The 25,112-nt window shown below is 36.7% G+C and overlaps 1 protein-coding gene across 2 annotated transcripts in view; it reads right to left on the bottom strand.

The window, feature by feature from the left end:
- The window catches only part of LOC148070580 (calcium-dependent secretion activator 1-like), an 88,377-nt gene that overhangs the window by 60,963 nt on the left and 2,302 nt on the right, over positions 1-25,112 (bottom strand). For both annotated transcript variants that reach the window (XM_087800516.1, XM_087800517.1), the window contains exons 2-8: positions 13,172-13,285; positions 8,112-8,444; positions 6,957-7,037; positions 5,597-5,833; positions 4,227-4,348; positions 2,889-3,000; positions 2,674-2,813 (exon numbers count right to left, since the gene is read on the bottom strand). In XM_087800516.1, the coding sequence (XP_087656642.1) occupies positions 2,674-2,813; positions 2,889-3,000; positions 4,227-4,348; positions 5,597-5,833; positions 6,957-7,037; positions 8,112-8,444; positions 13,172-13,285 (1,139 nt within the window). The remainder of the gene's footprint in view (positions 1-2,673; positions 2,814-2,888; positions 3,001-4,226; positions 4,349-5,596; positions 5,834-6,956; positions 7,038-8,111; positions 8,445-13,171; positions 13,286-25,112) is intronic.

Here is a 25,112-nt window from a genome sequence, read left to right as displayed (position 1 = left end):
TTTATATGCATCATAATTATTCATTATTTTTATTGCATTATTATGACGATTATAACTTCAGTTCGAATTAAAACGTGGAGGTTCAAATTAAATATGTCGAGTTATATATAGTCCCACGACTACATCTAGTGGTTAATATTGTGTATTGCAACTTGAGTCTTCACTCGCGTGAATCATTTAAAATTGGTCGTAAAAGGTTAAAAAATACTATTTAATTTACCCTGAGTAACTAGAACTTAACGTACAGATAGACTTAGCTAAAAAGTAGAAACCTATTTACGAATGAACCGATGCTTTGATAAATGATACATTTTATCTTCGAGCGCTTTACAAATAATAACTACTTATCATTGTTTAATATTCAGCTTCTCTTTGTCTGACAAATAAATCCATTTGATTTTTGACATTTTAGTGCAGTTAACAAACTTTATCGCACTCATTTTACAGTGTAGTAATGTCGATTCCTATCCTTCTTCCTCTTTTAAGCAGATTAACTGCGGAAGTATTTGATGGTAAATGACAAAAGAGACATAAAAAAATATATTGTAAAAATTTGAAAAACCCTATTTACAAATAAAAACATGTCACCCTTTATTACTTCCCCTAGGGGCAATTAAACAGGCAGTTTTTCCATAAATCAATAGGTATAACTCTAAAAACATGACAGTCGAGAGATAAAATCTGAGCAAAATTTCAATTTGAAGCCAATCTGCAGTAGCGGCCATCTTGGAAATGCATTGTTCCAGGTTACCCCAGACTCCAGCTTAAGATCGGCGTAGAAGTGACCAGCTCGTAGCGCCAAGGACCTTGCCTAAGGATCAACGCTGGTAGGCTCACTTGGATTTGAACCCACAACTTCCTTCCCTATAGTCATTATTGCTGAGAGAGCCTGAGAGTCTGGTTCATCCTCACACTGCTCCATATGCTGTGTGGTGCAGGAGCTGCTGGGCTGCCCTGCTCTTCTGTGCGAGAGACAAACTCTTGTGCATCACCAAGTGGCTGCTGCTTTATCGGGAGCGACAGGCAGCTCAGAGAGAAACCAGGGGCAAAGACAGGGGGTCCTCACCCTCTGATGGTCTTTTACAACAGAAGCCCCTCGTCCCATCTTTGTTCTGTTTTAGTTTTTTTCTTCTACCTAAACAAATGTGTTTCATTGAGATTCATAGGCCAATTATTAACATTTAATACAAATTATTGAGCTTTTAAACTTCATTCTTCTTTCTTTGGTCTTATACTTATTAATTGGCAAGAATATTGATTATTAAAAAGAAAATTGAGAATACATTTCATTAAAATCACAGAAATAAAAATGTTAATTAAATAGATACTTTTCTAACAAGTGTGAGAGAATCTTTAGAATATATATATATTTATATAAAAAGATAGACAGACGGAAAAACTGAAAACGGACGGACGGACGGACGGACGGACGGACGGACGGACGGATGGATGGATGGATGGATGGTTTGAAGGATGATGGATGGATGGATGGATGGATGGATGGATGGATGGATGGATGGATGGATGGATGGATGGATGGATGGATGGATGGATGGATGGATGGATGGATGGATGGATGGATGGATGGATGGATGGATGGATGGATGGATGGATGGATGGATGGATGGATGGTTTGAAGGATGGATGGTTTGAAGGATGGTTTGAAGGATGGATGGATGGATGGATGGATGGATGGATGGATGGATGGATGGATGGATGGATGGATGGATGGATGGATGGATGGATGGATGGATGGATGGATGGATGGATGGATGGATGGATGGATGGATGGATAGATAGAGAGATAGATACACAGTATAGATACACAGTATAGATACACAGTATAGATATACTAAGTAAATACTTTAAAATAATGGTAAAAACTGAAAAAAATAAAATAAAAAAAGGACATTCTAAAAGTAGGTAAATAAATATCTAAAATAATAAATGAATTGATTTGATTGTTTATTATTTTTTCATTTTTAAATTAATTTTATATAACGATTCTAAAGAAAATTAATATTGCATATTTCATGTATTTTACATTTTAAAATAAAATAAAACCAAACACATGAAGTGATTATGCTAAAAAAAAAAGAAATTGTGTAGTACTTTATTTTTAATACATTTAATTTTTAAATCTGGTATGAAAGCCCAATGAAAAATATAAGCAAAATTCCCATAGAAAGGACAAATTAAAGAAAGAAAGCAGCAGAAATGGTACAAGATATAAATAGAATGATTTTCAAACAAGGATCTGAATAAACATTGACTCAGAATGGAAGATTTCAAATGACTGAGACTGTTTTCATTTGGGAATATGGTTCAAAATAACAATCCATGATTTATGAAGAGAGTGAATATTGTCTTTTTTATATATAATTAGTGTTAAATCAATGAAATTGACTTTATCTTTATATTACACAAATATACAAGATATATACATATATAAATAGACTGGTTTTCAAACAAAGATCTTTACATAGAGTTCAACTAGTGATAACATATTTTCAACGTCATTATTATTTGGACCTTCAGGCCACACTTTGCCCTGGTATTGATCTTGAGTGTATTTGTCTTCCCTGCATGGAGGCACTTTTATGTACTTTATTTTGCATGAAAGTTGGCAAAATGTAATCCATGTTGTCATGAGAAAAAAAAAGAAAAACTTGCCCACAATGCTTCATGTTCTGTGGTTTGTCCATACGAACAGCAAGTCTCATCCTGAGGTCACTGTCAGGACAGCCCTTGGAAACGCTCATCTTGTGCAGCTCTGGCTGTTTTGGACTGTTGGGGGTGGGATGCAGAACCACCTGTGAAACAAACAACCAAAACGTGAAAATCAATAGTTTGTTCATTTTGGTGTCGGCAGGAAGTGGAACATTTACCCGCCCGAGTTCCTTGTCCTCCAGCGCCAACACTCCGGTGCTTTCAGTGAACAGCTTCACCTTCACGGCGGGCAGGGGTTGAGTGGTGGTGAAGTCGCCCTGCGTGCCCCAGCTACACAACATACATGTATTATCATGTGTGAGGTGTCACTTTCTGCAGCTTTTTACAACACAAACATCCAGATTGTTGATGAAACAATGAGTGCGAAGATCCAGCAACAAAATCACAATATTCGTCTTTACAAAACTGAAACAGCATTTCACTGGTTATCAGAAAACTAGTCTCTTGCCTCACCATCTTATTTTGAACATTTCCCAATCTCTTTTATCCTTTACTGCCTTACAGTATAGTTTAATTCAAAACACACAACTGTGTGCAGTTCTAGCTCCTTATTAACAGCTGACTTAGCACTTTTAGTTGCTGGTCAGTTTTACAACTAGTGATGGTCTGATGAAGCTTCATGAAACATGTCATGTGCTGTGTCTCAAATCGCATACTAGCGTACTCAAAGTTAGTATTTTTAGTGCATAAGTGCTTCTCAATTCTTAGTATGCGAAAGTGCTCCATGCACACTAAATTGTCACTAAAACCCCCACAAAACTGAGTATGGTTTGATGGACACTAACCACCCTAAACGGCCGCCATCTTAATGACGTTTTAAACGGGACGGCATATATATAATTTACATATATATATGCATATACTTACAGATGCATTTTCAGCAGCAGTAGAAGGATGACACGTCTTCGGTGCTGATACCAGCTTAAATATCTCTCGAATATTTAGATTCTCATTGTTTTTCTTTATTTATTTCCAAACTTGCAAAACGTGCTGCCAGCAGGTGTCGATAGCGTTCAAACAGCTGGTTGAAATCATCGTTAAATAGAAGTAGAAGAAGAAGCTGTTGCTTGGTTAGTGCGTAGCAGCAGTGTTTGATTTGAGACGTACTATCTGTGGAGAATTTGCGTACTAGTTAGTACGTACACTATCCCGATGCATACTAACTTCTATTATACTAAGAGAAGTATGCGATTTGAGACACAGCAATGTTGTTTAGAGGTCAGTAGGTGGCGCCATCAGTTTAAAAATGATGTGATGTTTCATTAAAACAGTTGTTAAAATAAAGGAAAATAATGCAAATACTGCCATCTAGTGGACTGTGAAAACTATAACACTTCTTCATGAAGCTTCATCAGACCATCACTAGTTAAAACACACATCAAGCATTTAAACTACAAGATCCTAATGAAACAATAGTATTTTAATGTTTAATATGTAGATATATAATATTGTATTGTGTTTGTTTGGAAGCGTGGTCCTGATCTGTGCATTCATACGTGGGTTTGGATGCTTCCGCTTGGTCAGTCTGAAGTTTGTGTCCACCCTCCACCTCCATGGTGCAGTAGACAATTCTGTTCGGTGCCAGAGACCTCAGACCCTGAACCTCCATGATGACCACCTGCAACACACAAACATTTTTTGTGGGGAAAGTATAATACATTATTTAAAGGGCACAATGATTTATGAAGTCTATAATCAGTTTAACATGCTATGTTTTATAGACTGTGTGTATCTGATGCAGTAGTTGTAGTGAAAAGTTGCTGCAACAAGAAAAAAGGAAACTAATTTTTCATATTAATCAATTTTAACCAAGTAGTTAATTCTCATTCTGACAAGTACTTGAAGTATATGAATCTATCTATTGAGCATCACAATGACACATAAATAACTTTAACTTTAACTTTGTATCTGAATCGGAAAAACATTTAATTGCCAGTATTGTTAATTCAAAACATGATATTTTGTTGGTGTTGATACATTAAAATATCTCAGTTTTGTTTACATCTTGTGACCTTTTTGAGTTTTTTTCTCAAATTACAAAATTAAACCAAAAAAAGACATTATACTTTTAATACCTAATGTAAGGCAAGACAATCTCATTTTATATGAAGACATCGAAGGGCGTAGAATAAATTATGACTCTTAAAATATAAGGGAAAAAACGTATGAGCTCATAAAAGCAAAAGTAAGATAAAGAAGAAGTTCTCCGTATGAATGGTGTGTCTGCTCCGACATGATTTGCGATGTGCCAACAAATAATAATAATAATAGGAGATTATGAAATAAAATAAAAAATCTTAAATAAGTTAAATGAGTGTTGAATGACATGCTAAGCTAGTTCCTTACTTCCTGAAGGTGACCAAGGTCATTTTCTTTCTCGAAAATCTACTTAAAGATGTCATCGGCATAATACTCAAATTATAGATTTGAAACCCAGGCCAGTTTGGCAAAACCTCCGACAATCTAATGTCTAAGTTAGGAGACTAAACGTTTATACTACCATTTAAAAATAAATGATTAACCTGGAACAATCATTACAGACTACATGAACATTTTTGTTGTTTTATTATCTCCAATAATTATTCGTTTTTGTATTCATAATTAAAATTCCCTTCTTAGTTTTGTACCATTTGTGACCCCTTAACTTCAGTAAATAATAAATATTTCAATAACTTGTGTGGATAAAAGTGTAGAGTAAATATTGATATTGAACATTGATTTAATCATATTTTAAATATTTTAAAAGGGTGTTTTTTTCGAGTGGTTCGGTGGATATTTATTCAAAGAAAATGAGAAAGCAAATACTTAAATATTAAGTTGCCCTTTTTTAATGGTACAAGATTAATCGTAGCAGACGGTGACCCACCTCGAGGGTGAAGGACAAGACCACGTCAGATTTGGACAGCATGTTCTCGTCCTCCTGGCCCATGTCCATGATGGAAGCGTTGTGGCCTCGCTTCAGCTTCTGCAGCTTGAAGTCTCCTCCCTTGGACACCGGCATGCTCTCCAGGTTCGCCATGAGGAGGTTGACCGAAGACCGGAGCTCCTCGATGTACACAAACTCCATCTCTCTCGTGGGAAACCGGGGGAACCGCCCTCCTACCTGGGTGGACAAAGTATTTGAGTTACCGGGCACTAAACCTAATAATGAGCAGTTCAATGGAATTTGATTTGGACATTTTAAATTTTAACCATAAATTATATCAGTGAAGTATAATTGTTAACATTATTATCTTTCATTTATTTTAGGTCAATTATTATCTCAACTTAACTTCATTTTTTCATGGTTTTGTGAATGGTTTCTGTCCCAAAAATTATCTAATCCTGTGTATGCTTGAGACTTTTCCATTTAAATATTGGAAAAACTGGCATAACTTATTTTTTAAAGTCTTATAAATAAACTATAATCTCTTGTTAATGTATCTGTTATGCTTTATACACAAGGCAATCATAGAAAGTGTCAATGAGAGAAAGACTACAGTTTCAGGGGCAAGAAAATATCCCTCAACTGTGCTATTTACATAGACTAAGTTGTGTCACTTCAGGGACTCACTATTGGATGGACTACTCTAATTTCTCTGACTGGACCAAAAAAAATGAGATTGAGGCAGAAGTTAAAGGGATACAAAAGCATGGCTTGAGCAACAACTAAAAGCCCTTTTTCTTTTATATTAGTCCAAATCTACCAACTTCCAAAGGAGAATTTAACCTTGAAATGCATCAGAGAAAGACAAAATTGTTTTCATTATTTGAAAAATTGTTAATGTTTGACTAAAGAAAGTGTTTCCCTTGCAGTGAATCTGTGATGATTTAAATTAAAATATATATATTTAATATTTAAAATATTATATATATTGGAACTATACTGAATATGAATGTAAGTAAGTAATTGATGCAGACCATGGTAACCAGCAGTGGTCTGATGAGGCTTCATGTCATTATTTAGAGTCCACTAGATGGCAGTATCTGCATTATTTTCCTTTGTTTTGAACAACTGTTTCAATAAAAAAAATAAATCACATCATTTTTAAACTGATGGCGCCACCTACTGACTTTAAACAACATGACACTGATTCATGACCATCACCAATAGTAACAAAGCGCTTAAACAACAGATCAATACACAGTTAAAATACATTTACAAACTTTAAGACAACCCATTGACTAACATAGTAACCCCAAGATAATTAATAATGTCAACCCAGTCCCGTCCAAGCATCACTTACTCGAGCGATCTGGTCGGCCATCTGCAGACGTCCGTCCAGCTCTCTTCGGATTTGTGCCGCTTGTTCATCAGGGTTGTCCAACTGTAGACAGAGGGGCTGACTCCATTACATCACTGTACAACTACACAAACACAAACACACACCTACACAGATGTGCACACTAACCATACACATTATATCTTTGACAAAAATATGCTTTGAATTGACTAAATAAAAATGTATTACACACATTTGTCTTATTCTACTATTGGAGAATTTTTCCACACATACACATGAAACCCAACCCACTTTTAAACTGTAATTAAGCTTCTTCTTCTTTTTTTTTAAAGAATGCCACACTATTCAACTTCTCTTGTACAGATTCAGAAACTCTACCGAGGAAATACTGACACCTACTGGCGACACTCCTGTAATGCTTATCATGCGTCCCCTTTCCATAGAGGTTAGTCAATACAACTTCAAATCTTGCAGTATGTTTGCCAAATTATTTGTCATTGTTTGTTATCAAATCTGACATACACATTTAGTATCTTTGTAAATGATTGAAAACAGTCATATAGGAATTGCCTTGCGATTAATTGATGGTTTTAATTTGAGAAAATATCATGACAAAATACTTTCCTTCCACCTGGGGAAAGATTTCTTCTTGGAGGCGTCTAACGGAGACACATTATGTAAGAACAGTTGTGCTGACAGACTGAACCTAGTGTAGGAATTGTCATCAAAATTGAGTGTAAATCTAGTTCTAATATCATTCCTCTGGCTATTAAATTGTACAATTCTGAGTTCGGGGCAGGAGTGGAGTGAAAGTATCATGATGTTCTATTCTATGTTAATCTTTGTATCCTTTGCGTTTGTTATTTTTCTTTGATCTATGTTCTTTATCTTTATCTATAGACTTAGATTGTATCATCTTGTTCTTTCTCTTTATTTCTCTTTGTTCTTGTTCTTATTTTATTTTGATTATTTTTTATGAAAAATTGCTGTATTTGCTGTGGCTAATTGGAAAACACAATTTCCCTGAAGGAGACCTCCTGAGGGATCATTAAAGTTCTACCTATCTATCTAGTGTCAGAGAGCTACAACAGATTTGATTTGTGGCCAGTAATGCAGACCAGACTGGCACCGGTCAAACTCCCGGAACATTTCACCGACCTGGCAGGCATTATAGAGCAGCTGGTGCTCAAACTTTTTGATCCCCAGGATCTGCTGGAACATCTCGTACAGCTGGTCTTTGCTGAGGATGAGCTCGGAGGCGGCGCTCGAGGTCAACCTCTGCTGCTGCTTCCTGGGGTCCTCCTCGCCGCGATAGATGGTGTCGAACTTGGCCATCCACGAGCTCAGCACCGTCTCTTTGCTCAGGCCGTCGATCTCCGGCAGGCTGCGGACCCGCTTCTCGATGTGCTTCTTGAAGACCTCCCGGGAGTCGCTGGCCGAGCAGCCGCCGCTCTGCACCATGCGACAGACGCGATCGCTCTTCAGGAAGACCTGCAGCCGACAGACACGTCACCTGTTTATGTTGCCAACTTTATTCAAGAACAACAATAATATGCTAAAAAAAAAACACTCATAAATAAACATTCTTATTTGTGCACTGAATATATTTTCTGTATCCACAAATGATTAATAGCATGTTTATGTTAAAACCAATGATTTGAATAATAGACTCATGAAAGGTTTGATACATGAGGCACATGGCTGCTGATTTTATGGCTAATAAAAAAATGGTACTTTCACTTTTGCAGGAGTTACAGATTATTTTTTTTATTTTTTTTCAGGGGAAGGGGTATTTTCTGCAGTGGGTTATTAGTTAAAGTGCATGTCCATCTGCTCGTTGTTGACATTGTTATTATTATTTATTATCATTATTTTTTGGATGACTCGCCCACAGAATCTTTGAGGGTCATGTGACCGACAAGTGGGTCAGAGACGGTGTTTTCAAGTACTGAGACACTTTTTTAAACTTACGAGGAAGATAAAACCAGAAACTGACAAAACCAGTTTTTTAACAAATGGAAACAGCGAAACGACATTGCAGTGACACAATTACGACACAGGGGGGCACTAGAAACACTTTTCATTCAATTATGGCAAATGGATTGTTTTCCCTGATGATCGCTAAGTAGAATGGTTAGTCACTCTTAAGAACTACACTTTAACACGTCCCAATATGCAAGTCACACCAGATGAGCTTCTTGTCCTGAAACAAACTGTTACTTCTCTTTATTTCTCTTTGTTCTTGTTCTTATTTTATTTTGATTTATTTTTTATGAAACATTGCTGTATTTGCTGTGGCTATTGGAAAAATACAATTTTCAATCAATAAAGTTCTACCTTACCTTACCTTACCTTAACATCCTGTTCACCTTCATCACACACATCACCTTAATAATCCATTCTTTCTTCCCATTTTCCAAAAAAAACATATATTTTTTTGTGTGTGTGTTGTTGTTCATATTATCTGAGGTAAGCTATAGATGTGTTTATTTCAGTCTCTCATTAATAAAGAATATTGAATGACTGCAATTCATAGTAACTGTATGACACTATTACATTATTACATTCATTTTTTTAAGCTCAGATTTACACAAACATACAAATACACAAGCAAAAATAATGACTGTATATGCATACAAACACATGCAACAAATATGAATTAAAAAGCAGACAGATACAATTTGACTGCGCAACGCCAAATCTAATCTAATTATAAAAACCCTATAATGACCAGGTAAATAATGTGTGTGGATCTATTTCTGTCAGAGACAAAAGCAGTTGCAGGTGTCAACACATGAAAATGAACAGCATATATATAGTGAATATTGTGATTAAATACACTGCAGTATTTAATCACCTTTAGGTTGCAGCTTTGTACCGTCTTGTTCTTTTTGGATCACTGCACCTCAATTCAATTAAAAAGTACAGAACCCTGGAATTGACTCCTGCATTGATCACCCCCATCCAGATAAATATAGACTTTAGCGTCACAGATAACGCCTCCAAGGCGCAATGTCAACATGACCACTGAGTGAATGCACATCTGATGTCACAGTAATTAACGATACAATGACAACTACTTCAGAGGAGCATCTTCCCTGCTCAGATAGCACCAGTACCAGGAATTCTGATTAAAACATTTTCCATATAAATCATGTGCAGAAGTGAAAGTACCTGAAAGTACCTAAATATAGCTTAATTATAGCAGAAGTTTTAGTTCAACCTCGCTGATTCACTGTCACCGGGGAGCACATTATAATGTCCACCCTGAGGAGCTTGGTGCTGGATCTGCATCATTTGTCAAAGAGGCAGCAAATGACTTCCGTAGAGGCTACAGCAGATTAACACTCCATTTTTAGTTTTTTAGTTTTCGGCTGAATACTCTTGATGCCCTGGGAATGTCTTTGTTGCTGTACAATTTTTCAGCAAATACAAGCATCTTTTAATTTGCATTTGTCCTAATTGTCCTTGTTTGGCTTTAATATTGTGTCTCTGAAGTAGTTTAAAATAAATCTCTTGTGATTGTTTCAGTTCTTTTATCCTCGTCCACATGTGTGTTTCAAGCTACTTCTAACAAACGGATATATTTTGACCCGAAACCTCCATCAATGTACAAGGATTTCCATTTCTGAAAACCTTTAGAAACATTGTGATGGTGAAATTTTTTTCCCTAGTTTAAAAATAGCCCAATTAAGTTTTAAGGACTAGAGCTGCTCAGAATTCTCGCTGCAGAGTTTTGTATTAACTGCAGGCGAGACAGCTCCTTCTTGTTAAGACACGAAAATAAACTGTACTGTCTACAATAGTCTAAACAAGAAGTTTAGATATTTTTCTCAGTTGAAGGAAAAAGTTGCTGGTCAGTTTTCCACAGTCTTTTTCAAATACAACACCCAGGTTTCTCAGGCTCAGTTTGACAGACTGACCTAAGTCACCCAAGTTCTGACTCAACCCTGGAACTTTAACATCAGGAGCAATAACCAGAGTTTCAGTTTTGTCCACATTTAGCTGCAAAGTGTTTTTACTCAGCCAAACATAGATACATAACATTTCACTATAGTCAAAGCTCAACTGGGTTATGGCAATTATCTGTATTTTCCTTTTCATCATTTACTAGCACTATGCTAACTATGGTTTATATTGTTTTGTTTTTAACAATATTTGACTGTGAATTTGATGAATTGTTGCGAAACATGATAGTTTACAAAATACCATTTTTCTTCTTACCCTCTACTCAACCTGATGTCGGCTAATAAGTGTTAGGATTAATTTCAGAGTAACCTGTTCCTTTTTGGAGTTAAAGCCAGAAATGTAAGTTTCATTAGCGTTGCACACTGAGCTAAATTTTTGCCCGAAAAGACACAACAAAAAACATTCAAATACTCCATTCTGCTCGTCTGTGTAGACAGTAGGAGGTCACAGGATATTAATTGTTTCCTGTCTGTGTAGCATGTTAGCCTTTTTATCTTCTGCTTTAAGCAATCTTAAAATAATTCCTTTTTTTTCCAAGAAACCATTTCAATTGCAATTGTGTGTTTATACATGTATAAAGTGTATTTATTAATCATACGGTGGGCTGCAATATCTCATTCTTCTTCTTGTGACAGGTTGAAACCTTTGTTGTTGTCATATTTTATAGTCAGCCACACATTGTCAATCTTATTCAAATCCTCTTTTCATACATTACTCAGCTCACTTGGGAGTCAGTCAATCAACAAACATGTCGGGATTCAGAGGCCTGGACAGCACTTCTGCACTTCTAATTTGCTTAGCATTGACTCTCAAATGGACAAGATTTATTTCTTCCGGATCCAAAGGGAGTGTCTTGTTTAGCCATGGATTGTTCTTCGTGGGAAGCAGTTTTCTACAGATAAAATTGGTTTGGATAAAGGCAATAGTATCTGCACCTGCAAGCACCAATTACTTCCTCCTTTTGCCCAGTCACAGGTATGGACTTTGATCCACATCGGTTGTACAGTACATGTAGATGGCCACATCTTTGTTACTAATTCTACAAAGCTTATAATTCCACCCATGATTTTCCCTTCAGTTGTTCCTGAGTTTCTTTTAGCAAAAACCCTCTGTCCTGTCATGAGCGATGAGTCTCATTAGTGTACCCCTCTCTCCCTCTTCTGGACCTGAAATTGCTGTAGGGGTTCAGTCCTGGCATGTGGTTTGTCCTGTTTCTTTTTTTAACCTCCTTTTATTTTGCTGTTCTTCAAATGTTGCTGTGTAACTTGGGGTATGACGTTGATAAATAGAGGCTCCTGCTGTGACCAGGCTGTTCCATTAAATTGTCAGTTTTGTACCATTATGGCCGTTTGAGGTTAATCCTGACAGAAATGACAGCTTGCAAAAAATATGCCACATGAAAAACATGGAGTCGTCTTGTGTGGAAAAAACTGATGAATCCAATTTTTACCATGAGTTTGTTTGATGAAGTGAACCAGAGTTATTTCCTGTTCCTTTGGGAAACACACGCTAGCTTGCTTGCACTTGCTCACACGTCAACAAAGAGCTTATAAAGGCAGGTTAGTACAGTCAAATGGTTGCACATGGTCCTCTGCGTAACAACTATTGCTAATTCTGAATGTAATTCCAAAAGGGCGTAACCACAGGTTGATGTAATTGATTGAGTCTGCGTCAAAATGGATATTTAAATGTGTTGAGTTATTGTTGCTGCCACAACACTTATTTATTTGATTTATGATGATGATATATGATTATGTATTTATTTTAGTCATAATAGCCTTGAGCTTTGTTTGAGGTGGTTGGACTGAAATTGACAGAATTTTATTTATTTATTTTATTGTTATGGAGCTAATTGCTTTAACTTAAAGCAGTTCCCTAGTTGGTATTAACCAAATTGCTTCTTCAACCTGTGAGGAAGAAGCATACATTAAAAAAATGATAAGATAAATGTGTTATGAAATGTTTTGCTTCCTGTTACAATAGGAACCAATCATGGATTATGGCTATGAGGTTTTACTTTAGAGTTGGGTTGCAAGTGGCTTGTTTGGAACCATTTTATGAACCCTGAGCTAGGTTGCAGCCTACTCCCATCAGTGTGTGAATGCAAGCTAATAGGTGACTTAGCTCATTGGTTGCTAAATAAGCATAAATACAAAAGGTTGAATTCTATATCAAAATGTATGTAAAGTGTGCTGGTAGTGAGCCGACTGTTGACAGCAGGAATTGAAGGATCGAGTCGTGTGTCTCACCTCATAGTAGCTCTGGACGGCGTTGATAAAGGCTTCATCGGCAACGATCTGCGTTTCCCCGTTGAGAAAGGACTGGAATCGCTCTTTGACAGTCTGCAGCTGCTGCTTGTTTATCTGAGGACCAGCAAGACAGAGGAGGTTATTGAAGAGAACAGGAGCAAAATGATGATCAATTATTTTTTAATAACAATGACTTCAAAGGTTTTCTGTCACACCTTGAATTACCAATTTGACTTGTAAAAATCGCAGCAATCTAGGCTCTTCATTGAAGGAAAATTATTGTATATATTCTCCTTGCAGGAATTATTGGGACCCATAAGCCCCCCCCCCTCCTCTCTTTACCCTGTGGTCACTTTCTTTCCACTGCCCTGGCAACAGTTGCCATGGCCACCAGAGCTGAGGAAGCAAAATGAGATTAGAGCTTCTCTAATCAGGTTCAAAGTTCAGCGTTTGGGATGAATATGAGGGGCCTTATCGTATACATACCGGTAAATATTTTCTGGCGATCAAAATGAGCATGTTTACGCCGATAAATCCATCATCATTAATCTTCTTAAAGATGTCAACACAATGAATCCGCAGCACAGAATGACTCAGTGACACACAGTGTCTCTGAATGCGTTGTTACAGTGCGACAGCAGATCTTTACGGAGGCTTGTTGCGACAAACGGGGAACAAGAAGAGCACAGACCACCTGTGGAGCTGGACCCTGAGCACCATGAGTTCAAACACTGTGGCCACTCCTGTAAAAAAATAAGCCGTCCAGGTTTGCAGCGACAAAGTTGTCTCTTCTTATAATTAGTAATCCATTGTCCTGCGCTCCCACAAATTAAATTAGCGTGCGTTTAATTCATGTTCCCTTAACATCCTGTTGAAGGCTGAGTCACGCTGCTTATACCTGATTGTCGGATGGAAAACCCATCGGACCATGAAATTTCAAATCATGTTGGTTGCATTTTGGAAATTAATTTCATCTGATAAGACTCTTGAGGCATTCAATTGAGTTCAAAATAATATTTATTACCTTGAACTACTTACTATAATTCTCCCTAGACCACAGTAACAAGTACATCTGTTTATTTTGCCATTCATGCTTCATTGTTGACCAAGAAGCAATTCAATAACCTCTGAAACTTCGCAATATCAGCTTTTTAACATGTTATTTATTGCACTGGCTTTGGGTTGGCAATCTTTTTATATCAATAAATGTCAAACCTACTAAGGAATTGGGATTCTTTTAGATATTTAAAATATCTGAGCGACAGATAAATACCATTCACACTAGTCTGTGTGTTTTTCTGGTTCGATTGATGTCTTTCTTTTCTTTAAAGTTCAACTAATGTGTTGATTTAAGTGTCTTAAATAGATCTTGGACCTCTATTGTGCTCATCAGTATGTGTCTATTTGTACAAAACCATAACCCCACCCACTCTTTTTTGATTAGTCGAACATCGAGGTTTGTCACCACACGTCATCAATTCCATCAATACACCTCCAAGGGACTCGTTGTATAAACAAAGCGGGGCATGATTACAGCTGGCCGGAGGAGGAGTGAAGCCATTATTGCTACGTCATAATGAATGATGGAATGGAGAACTTTATAAAGTAATAACATCATCATAATGAGGAACTTACTGCATATTGGAGACGAAGACTTCAACATTTGCAACATGTTAGTTTGTGAGGAAAGTTGGGTTTTCACATTAATTGCCCTTTAACTGAAGACCTGCAGCTAGTTCTGGCTGTGATCGGTGAGCTTAAATGAGGGACGCATTGGAGGAAAAGGTCCACTGGAGCGCTAACTATTCAATATGTAACTGTCAACAATAGGTGGCTTTTGTTGTGTCACCACTCAAGATTCCATCTTTAACACAGAGCTTACTGACACAGTAACGTTACTTCTAAATATTGACATTTTAACTCATATCACATTGCATGTGTTATTATTACATGATTAAAATGTGAATAATGTCCACACGCAGAGAACAATTTAATCGCACAGGGATATCTTTTTTTTTGTCTATAATAAATCAAACTAATGTGACAGAGATCATCAACCCTATAAATAAGTATATTGGCTCCTTAGACCAGTTATTTCGAACAGAATAAGCGATAAAATGTTCTCTCAAAACTCTACTAAGTCCAGTTGTTTCGTCTTGGAACTCTTTGGCTAACCACGAACACCACGACTACCAGTATTCCAGTTTATTGTTTTAATACAAGAATCATTTTCTTCATCCTCTGTCTGATTTATAAGAAAATCATTGTGTTTTGTTTAACCTTTTGTAACCGGATTACTGTATTCCAGACATCAATCATTTGTATGAATCACCTTCCGCCCTGTGGGATAACTGTAATGGCAACATGCGGCTTGAACAAATTGTGTATGACAGAGTGAACCATATTATTGTGTAGTCGCAACTTAATGTCAATGGGTGGTACTTTGACCACTTGGCGTTAGTGAGTAGTGGGAAGTAGAGTACACCTACTTTTTCACTAATAACTAAACCACTAAAGGTTTGAGTATTGATCATGATAAGGAGGTATAATAAAATCAGTGCTGTGATTTTCAAAGGCCATAAGGTGGCACTCTTCGATTATCTTTGGTCCTGAATAGAACACAAACTCACTCAGAACCAAATCAGGTTATAAATAAAACATTACCTTTCTTTTTTATGTAAGGTTAAGGACTTGTCTTTTGTAACTTTAGGGCAGTTGATACTTCATAATTCAAGGAATTAACTGTTGAAAAAGAGGGACAAGCTTTCACACTCCAAGGCTTTGACAATAAATACCCATGTCCAAGGCACATACGTTTCGGGTCAAGTCAACCCCTGAAGTATTTTATTCATTCTGTCAAGCAGATATAACATAAAAATAGAAGCTACTCGGATGTGACTCCAGTAATATGCAATAAAAATAAGTATGCTCATCCCATTTTGTCTTGAAGGCAGATGAAGTGAGGAAGGAGGAACCATCTAGAGCAGAGGTCACCAACCTTTTTGCAACTGCGCCCTACCACTGCGTGACCCCAGAGCACTATCATCAGTTTGGTACACAAAGCAAAAATAACTTAATACGTATTATTGTGGATAAAAAATGTTTCTTTATACTCACATTATGATAATCACAATTGATTCTTCAATAATTACCTGTGAGTACACGAGAAATTAACACAAAATCAAATATAATACGATCGTTATTGTAAGAACAATTATCATTTTTGAACAGGCCAAAGAGGATAGTACTTTGGCTGCAGTGACCCCTGATCTAGAAGGATGGTGTTACCCCATACGAGAAATTTAAAGTTCAATTACCAATGAACCCAGGCAGCTAAACTCAATGAATTAGATTTATACCCATGTAACTAATTCTTCTCATATTGAACCCTGATACAAGCAGGCCACAGAGGACCCATAAAACCTCCCATTTAAGATAATTCAGAGTGAACCAATTGAGATTTCTGCTGTTATATATTTAGGCACTTGCATATGCTGCATGTTGTGTATGATGCCTGTGTGGGTGTGTTTTTACACTTTTCAGCAGGGCTACTGACAAACCTTTTATCATCATTCATGGCCGGCATGCTGTCCTCATGAAATATGCATCCCCCGATGTGTTCCCAGAGCACACAAACACACATTAACATAAGGTGGAAGGAACAGGCGAGAATGAAGTCGATGAGCAAGTAATGGGCAATAAGCGTAGAGGGCTTTATAATAAATGTCAACATTTAAATCGAAAGGTTTTTTTGTCCGATGTTTTCACTCAGTAATTAATGAAAGAACTACATAATGGCTAGTAATCCAAGCTTTCACTTCTGAGAATGTTTATTCTTTCATTTAATCCTATGTCAATGCTAAATTGATTGTCTCAATAGGCTGTAAGCTTTCTCTGACAGTAATGGGTTAGAATAAACATATTTTATTAACATTAAATAACATACATGTATAGAAGTTAAAGCTCCTTCCACAAATTATTATTATCATTTATTTTTTGCCATAAAAACAAACCTAAACCAGCAGAAATAACCCGATAATGCAAGAAATGTGAAACTACATCACATTTGTAACAGAAGGCGACAATAAACCAGTGAACCAACTAGAAAAATGTCAAAGTTCACTCTTCACTTTGTATCCTTTTTTTCTTAACATCCCATGATTTGTAGGCAGAAAATGTGATTCAAAGTCTGCACATTGAAAACGTGTGGCAACCCAACAATAACAGCTACAAAACCAGGCTTAACCATATTGATCAAAAAACAGATGTAATAGCATGATCGACCTATCAAAGTCACACTGGTCAAGAGTTTAGAGGAAACCCTTCGACTTAAGTCTGAAAGATAAGGTCGCCTTCCAGATGTCAAACAAAGAACTTGGAGCTTAGCTCACCAACGTTGGCAAGTCTTCCTGATAGATTTAAAGCCCGGTTCTAGTATTTTATCACCCGCTAAATCCTGTGGTCCCTGCTTGTATATGCTTTCACAGTAACAGAAACTTAGCCCCTAGGAAGGGGTCAACAGCCGGCTTCGAGGTGAGGACAGGGGAGAAATAGAAGGAAGGAAAACCACTGGAGGTGGCAACAATGCCTCAGGAAAAAAAGCAACAGTGGGAACCGTGACCACAGGCTTGAGTTACTTCCCTGATGATCGGCCAGACACAGGGCAAGGAAAGATACAATCTAATCCAGGAGGAGGGCCATGCTGGCGTGGAAGATAACCAGGTTAGCAGGGCAGGGAGCGTGGACAAGACAGAGGAAGGATCACATGGACAAACATCATACAGGCATTTCAACCAGGTCTGTTTGCAGGTGCAAGCTGGCATGCCCAGCAAACCTACTATACATGTCTAGAGGAAGAAGAAAAAAATACTCTTTTGATTTGGACAAGGCTACTTAAAAAAAACTCCTTAGCCGAAGCCCAAAGACCATGGCTTACTAACGCTGTCATCAGTGCCATGACTAGGTGCTTAAGGCAATTTCCAAGAGCTTAGTTTCAGCCATTAGCACCGTCATACTCTAGAAGGCAGGGCTTTTAAAAAGCTGAAGTGAATCCTGACCACGTATAGATCTTTAGGAGGATGATTGAGAAGCAAAGCATCTTGGTAAAACCTGAACATTCTCTGTGTGATACTGTTCCTGGACAAAAGAGTCGCAGTGATCTTAAGCTATCACGCCCTGCACGACTTAACCCTTCAGGCGATCTTTTATCACCTCAGCCAAATGACTATACAACTCCTTTTAGTGCTTACAATTTCACATGCACACAGGAATCCGCCTTAGGGGGCCAGTAATGTGTATCTATCTAGCTGCATACTCTTTTCTTCAAAAAACTGCAGACTCTAACTGTCCCTCCATCAATCCTTTCATTCATTCAGTCATTCATTGTCTATCCAAAATGTAAAATGTTGAATTGCCATCGACTCAGACATGTTTTAAATTGGGAAAAGCTGTCAGTATAGACACAGAATCCTCACCATCTAAGAGTTTACTAACAGCATCTTCACACACATTAATTTGCACAAGCTTTTGCTTTTAAACACCACAAAACAAATCCGACTCTTCTTCCCACAGCATCTGAAACCTGGTTCCGTGCGTCCACCCACTTGCCAGCTGACTATTCAGTGTGTCCAAGAAGGCTAGTGCAAGCCTAAGTGTGATTCCAAACTTCAAATAATAATATAGACTTTCATTCTCCTGTCTGGTAGTGAGAACACGCTTTTCCATTTACTATTGATTATCTTTATAATCATGGTTATTGTTTGTATTTTTTCTTCTTTTTTAAAACACGGTGAGTGCAGTGTGGCTGCAGAATGATTATTTTTGAATAATCAGCACCTCCAAGCTTTTATGATAAAGGTGACATCAGGAGTGCTTTTATTATCACAGAAGAGAAGATAGGAAGTTAAGAGGGATCACGGTAATTGAAATAATGGTTGACTGTCACGTTCACCTGAATGACTTCTGAACTAAACGGATTAAGAGTTGACACATTTGGCCATGCAATAATACCATGGGTCCAAAGTACAGGTAGACACTATGTACTGACATATATACTCAAGAAGTAGATAGAACAGGTTTAAAAAAGGACATTTGCAAGTTGAAAAGATAATAAATTCCATCCAATATCAGGATGTTTAGTTTGTTTATGAACCATAAATGGGCCTGTGGGGATTCAAACTTACCCTAACCAATAATAATAATAATAATGATCAATAAAGTTCTACCTTACCTTACCTTAACCCATACATTTCTACTGACAAAAATGGAGTGAACCTAAGCCTTTAAGGATTTCATATTTATGGGGTTCTAAGGGGTTTTATTTTTGAGAATGTAAGGGTTACCTCTCCCAATGACTCTATGTTGGGCTCTTACTAATTACCACCTTGTCAGGCTCGTCAATCACACTAATATATCTGTTATTTGGTCAATAAAGTAGAGCCTGTTTCTGTTAATGTTGGGTTGTCACAAGCAGGAACATTCAGCTTAAACTGCACATGAAACAGCATTGTTTTTTTATTTGGTCCTGTTGACAGTTTTGCTGTCCCTTTAAATAAGAGAAAAATAAAACAATAAGAATAAGAGCGGGCCAGTTTTTTATGACTTAAATCTGAAGAAACTATGTGTTGTTTCGTTTCATGTTTGGCAATGTCATACTGCTGTAACCACAAGCTTCACCTAATAGCCTGCAGCATATTGATGTCAAGCACTTGTTCTAATGTGCAGTTGAGCCTCACTTTTGGTAAAATACAAGCATGTGCTGCAGCCTACGACGGTGGTGCTTCTCAAGGGTGCGACACCGTCAGGAAAATGATTCGAAATTTTAATAAACACACAGTGACTTAAACCTGAAAATCAAGTTGAATTAAAGACATTCACACACACACTCATACATACGGACAATTTCCCTATGTACCTCTACACAGAAAGGTCACATTTTGCTCCCTCCCTGTATCTCCTTTTTCAGCAGTTACTAAAACTGCTGTTGGCTATATATTTGCAAAAGTCGAACCATAAGTTAGAAAAATATCATTACTTGAGCGCACCACATGAAACTACAATGTGAATGCACCAGTAGTTGTGTTCAATATGGATAAAGGTGTTGTTCTTTTTCTTTTGTCAAATAAAAGGGCATTTTGTGTCTAAGAATCCTGGATTAATCATTTTTGCAAGAGTCAATTCACTATTTGAACCCATCAAAGCTAGTTTAGATGGTGATCTTATCCCAAATCCGCAGGTGGTCTGTGCTCTACTTGCTCTTCGGCCACATGCTGCTCTTCCGAAGAAACCTACTGAGGTGTTTTAACACGACACATAGGGTGAAATCTATGTGTCGGTGAATTATTCTGTACTACAGCGTTAGATTAATGCCACGTCTAGCCGTCAATTTTGACAGGCTCAGCTGGAACCTTCGTCAATCTTTTCCACCTTTTTCTCTCATGTGTGTTGAAGCTGAAATGACTCACTCATGTCACATCATGGCTTATAAAGGCTTTTCCAGCCACAGACAGTGATGCTCTGTTGAACATGAACAGTTCTATTTCACTCACACAGGCACTTATTCATACCATTCACGATCATCACCTTCATCATCATGGCTGCCACAATGAGACAATAGTGATATTTATGTTAACAAACGAAGGATCTCCTGCGAATCCAATCAAGCTCACGACCCTTTATTTCCAATCAAAAAAGCGGTGTCTTGCTATGAAGCGCCGCGGCTCTGCAGCACTCGCTGAGTAGATTGTCAGACAAGGAGTGCTTTCAGAGCATATCTGCTGTCTCACTCGATCATGTTGCAACAGTGTGTGATAGTTGGTGCACTCTGGCTGTTTCAAAGAAACGACAAACCAGCAAAACTAGGATATTTTTATGTTCCATTTCTCACATCCTTGCTTTATATTTGATCACTTTTCCTCGTCGTTCACTGAATTTCTTTTCATATTTTTTCTTTGCCAACAAATGGTGTTTTATTTTGAAAAACCATACAAACTGTATTCTTTTATCACCCGAAGAAACACAAAGTCGATCTATCTGTCTGCTGCTGTGATTTGACTGGAACCTTTATTTTAACAAAGACTATTACCATAGGAACCGATAAAGAAAATATAAATCACTCAATCTTTTGTTTCATGTGTTGTGTATCGAAGTGAGCAACAAGTCAATAAGATCAAAACATTGGATATGAAATCTTTGATAATCTTAATTACACAATAATGACCCCAGAGTGGCATTCCTTACATTGTATGAAACATGTAGTTAATAAAAGACAACTGTATTTGGTGCTGTATAATATTAATAATATTTATTATTTTATAGTTTATAGTTTATAGTTTTTTTAGGTAAACAATAAAAATACAGAATATTTATGAATAATCATGATAACAAAATTTTTAAAAACGAAAATTGTATTACTTGTAAGAATTAAAATTGTGTCATGAGCACACAGAGCTCCTATATTATACCCATTAATAGTTCTTTGAAATTGTTGTTAGAACACAGTTTAGTGACCGTACTGTAATAAGCTTCCAGCTGCTAAAAAGCTAACATGTTTATTTTCACACTTATGTGATGCCCTAAGCATAAAATTAAATAAAATGGTGGCCACTACCGATCAAGCCAACAATTGGATTCGAAACATTGAAAGAAGGCTGGAAGTCAGCGAAGAAGCTAACAACAAGTTCACAACAACAATTTCAAGATGCCATATGGAGAGCTGCCAAGAACAAAGACTTTCTCTGGAGAAAAATCTTCGTTTAAGGTCTTTAAGGTCATAATATTGTAAAATAAGCTGTCCCATTTTTCATGATTTCAGATTTAATACGAGCTCCTCGTGAATATCCTTTTGTTTAATATGTACAACTGCTTTTGCAATAACAATCTTTTTCACTTAGTTTGGTCACAGATCCTCCTATAATGTGAAATGCATCAAATTAAACAGTACTGATCGGCAAAGATGATCTAGCTCTTCTCTGCTCTATCTACATTATTGATTGTTTTTCTCTTGAAAATTGAGGCTTTCATGATGAGACGAAGTTTTATTTCTCTTTTTCAAGCAGTTATTTTCAAGAACGTAGTTCTGTTGAGATGAATGTCGCTTTTTTGGCACAGATTTTACATCACAAGCTATTTCTTACAACAATACAATGTTTATAATCACAATTATGATTAGAATAGAAAAGAAATGATTCATCCATTTGAGACGTATTAAAAAGGTTTAATTAAATATTTAAAAGCTGGAGAATCATTAGGATGTTACATTACTATCTCACCATGTTTATAAATATAGTTTTATCCCTAGTTTTCACCTCATTCCAGTAAGAGAGGAAGGTGTTATTATTAATAATCAAATAAAGATAGAAAAACAGGATGTACTGAACAAAGCAGAGGGCAGCTCTAGATTGGATTATACAGCATTTAACTTAACATCTCTCCTCAAAGCCATTTTCCTATGGCCTTTCTATAATCATGGTTTGAGCATAAACTGACTATGTATTTAATTAAAAGAGAGAGTTTCACCTTTTGTTTTTTTAAATATGCATAAATATTTGGTGCTGTCTGTCAGCGCCTGCGTTTGTATAGATATCAAGCAAGAATAAATGAAAGGACATATTCATGTTATCTCAAATGCACACGTTTGCTGGCAGAATGTGCTTTAAAGTATAGGAACAAAGCAGTCAGGAACGCTTGTATTTGGGTCCAAGGAGAGTCGAAAACATGTCATTAAGATACATTTTTTTAAAAGGATTCGATTAAATTGTAATTTTAAAGAATCGGCAGCAAAGTCACTTTGTCATTTATTTTTTATTTACTGATTTAACCTTTATTTATGCAGGTTGAATTCTCATTGAGACTCTGAGGGTCTCGTTTTCAAGAGAGACGTGTTGCTGTTTCAGCCAACAATATGAAGCCGGTCATGATTTTTAATAAGAGATATTGACAATATATGTTTTTTTAAAAATCAATTTCGTGTTTGGCACTGCTTTTCTGCTTTGTCGAAAGCAGTGGCCCCCAACCCCCGATCCGTGAGGCAAAGAAAATTTCTATAATTTCTATTCTATTGATTATCACTGCCTCAAAGTAATGGAAAATATCGATATAACAAGAGCACTATATGGATATTTTTCAAATATATATATTTCTGCGCATGGGCTCTCCTGCAGTGAAGATGAGAGTGGGGGGTGAGCAGAACGAAGAAACGAGAAAGATGAAACAAAACAAAGCAGTTATTTTTGCTGTTCTGTAGAGACGAGAGAAAATTTCAGTCATGAAAGTCAACAATAACAAACGATCTTGTTAGTCTAAATGTTGGAATCTGCCTCGATCCAATAAATAGTTTGTGTTTAATGGTTGAATAAAGGCCGACAACACCGAGTTTCGTGTGTGTGTGTGTGAGTTCAGCGCTAAATTAAAATTCCACAAACTTCAGGACGATCAATGATGACACAAAAATACATTTAACAAGTGTAGTTTATCCATAACACCGTTAAACGCTTTACTAACTCACTTTTAAATCGTGTCAGATCAAATTATTATTATTTTTACAAAAAATGATCAATAAAATAACTTTGAATCAACGTAAATGTCATTTCAAAGGTTAAAAAAAATATAGTGTTTGGACTCATTTTGAAACAGAGTTTAAAGTTAAAGAATTAAACACTGACAGATACTGCATATTGCTCCAGGTTTTTGAGACTGTTAATACACTTTATTGTTAATGTAAGTTTGTTTGTTGTTAATATTTTGAGGGGCACGTTCACATTCTTGCCAATAAACAGCCCTACCTGAAAGGCGTTTTGTTTTTTAATATTAAATGTTTATTTTATTTGAAGTCACATTAACATGTGACTCCTGAAACCTTTAGACTAGTGAAAATATGTGCAAAACAAACTGGGTCCATAAATAAAATAAAATTAAACCGGTCCGCGGTGCAAAAACAAAAAAAGGTTGGGAACCCGTGCTACCATAAATCTTGGTTAATAAATCAGAATGATTTGATCTCAATAAAAGTTTTGACAAGCCAACGTTGAAACCTTATCTTTATTGGCTGTTATATTTCTCTAAAAGTTTTTTTTTTAATTGTGAGTTATGAGAATAACCATAGTATCTGCCTGTGCCAAGGACGAGGGTTGTGGAATACGACATAAGGTTTTAAGTCTCCTCTCTAATAGTCGGTGTCCAGTTAATACGAAATAAAAAGAAACATAAATCTCAGGAGAGCTGATGGTGGGAGAGAGCCAGAGGTGCTGGAGGAGGTTGGAAAGAATGAAAGTGAGAAAAGACAGAGGGACCTCCAAGAGGATGAAGAAGCGGGAGTGGAGGAAGAATAAAAAAAAACAAGACGAAGTAGAAGATCAAGAGGAATATCAGGTGATAAATCAATGTTTAAAACTGTCCACAGTGTTCGCTGTAGATCTTTCCACAGACAAGATTCACGAGATCAACCAAACACTGATAAGGGAAAAGAAGGGTGTCGTCCAAAGTCACAAAGATCAAAAAACTGAATTCTGTTTGTTTTGTTCTGCATGACATGTGTGTAAACTTAAGTTCAGGAAACAAATAGTTAACTGTTAACAGTAACAACTGTGTGACAGCCTAAAATACATTTGGATATAACGAGTCGGTCGAATTGCCAAAAGAGTCATGAACTATTCCGAAAAAAACAAGAATCAAAAAATCTCAAAGCTGTTCTGTTCCTTCAGAAAACTGTATTTTACTGACTTACTCTCTTACTTGTTTATTATTTGACGCTGAGGCAGAGACGACACAATATTACCAATCAAAAAGAAGTGCTAGCTGAAGACTCGCTAGTAAAAATAAATGTGTTTTTTGTGTGTGTGTGTGTACTGCTGTGTGTAGCTTGTATGCTCTAGGTGTCAAGGACACTGGAGAGAAGTCCTTTTCAGCATTTTCACAACTATCCAAAACTCGAAGAGTTAACTTC

Source organism: Callionymus lyra, chromosome 10 (genome assembly GCF_982586985.1).
Source record: "Callionymus lyra chromosome 10, fCalLyr1.hap1.1, whole genome shotgun sequence".
Lineage (NCBI taxonomy): Eukaryota > Metazoa > Chordata > Actinopteri > Syngnathiformes > Callionymidae > Callionymus > Callionymus lyra.
Note: the sequence above shows the minus strand (reverse complement) of the source record. Positions and strands in the feature narration are given on the sequence as shown.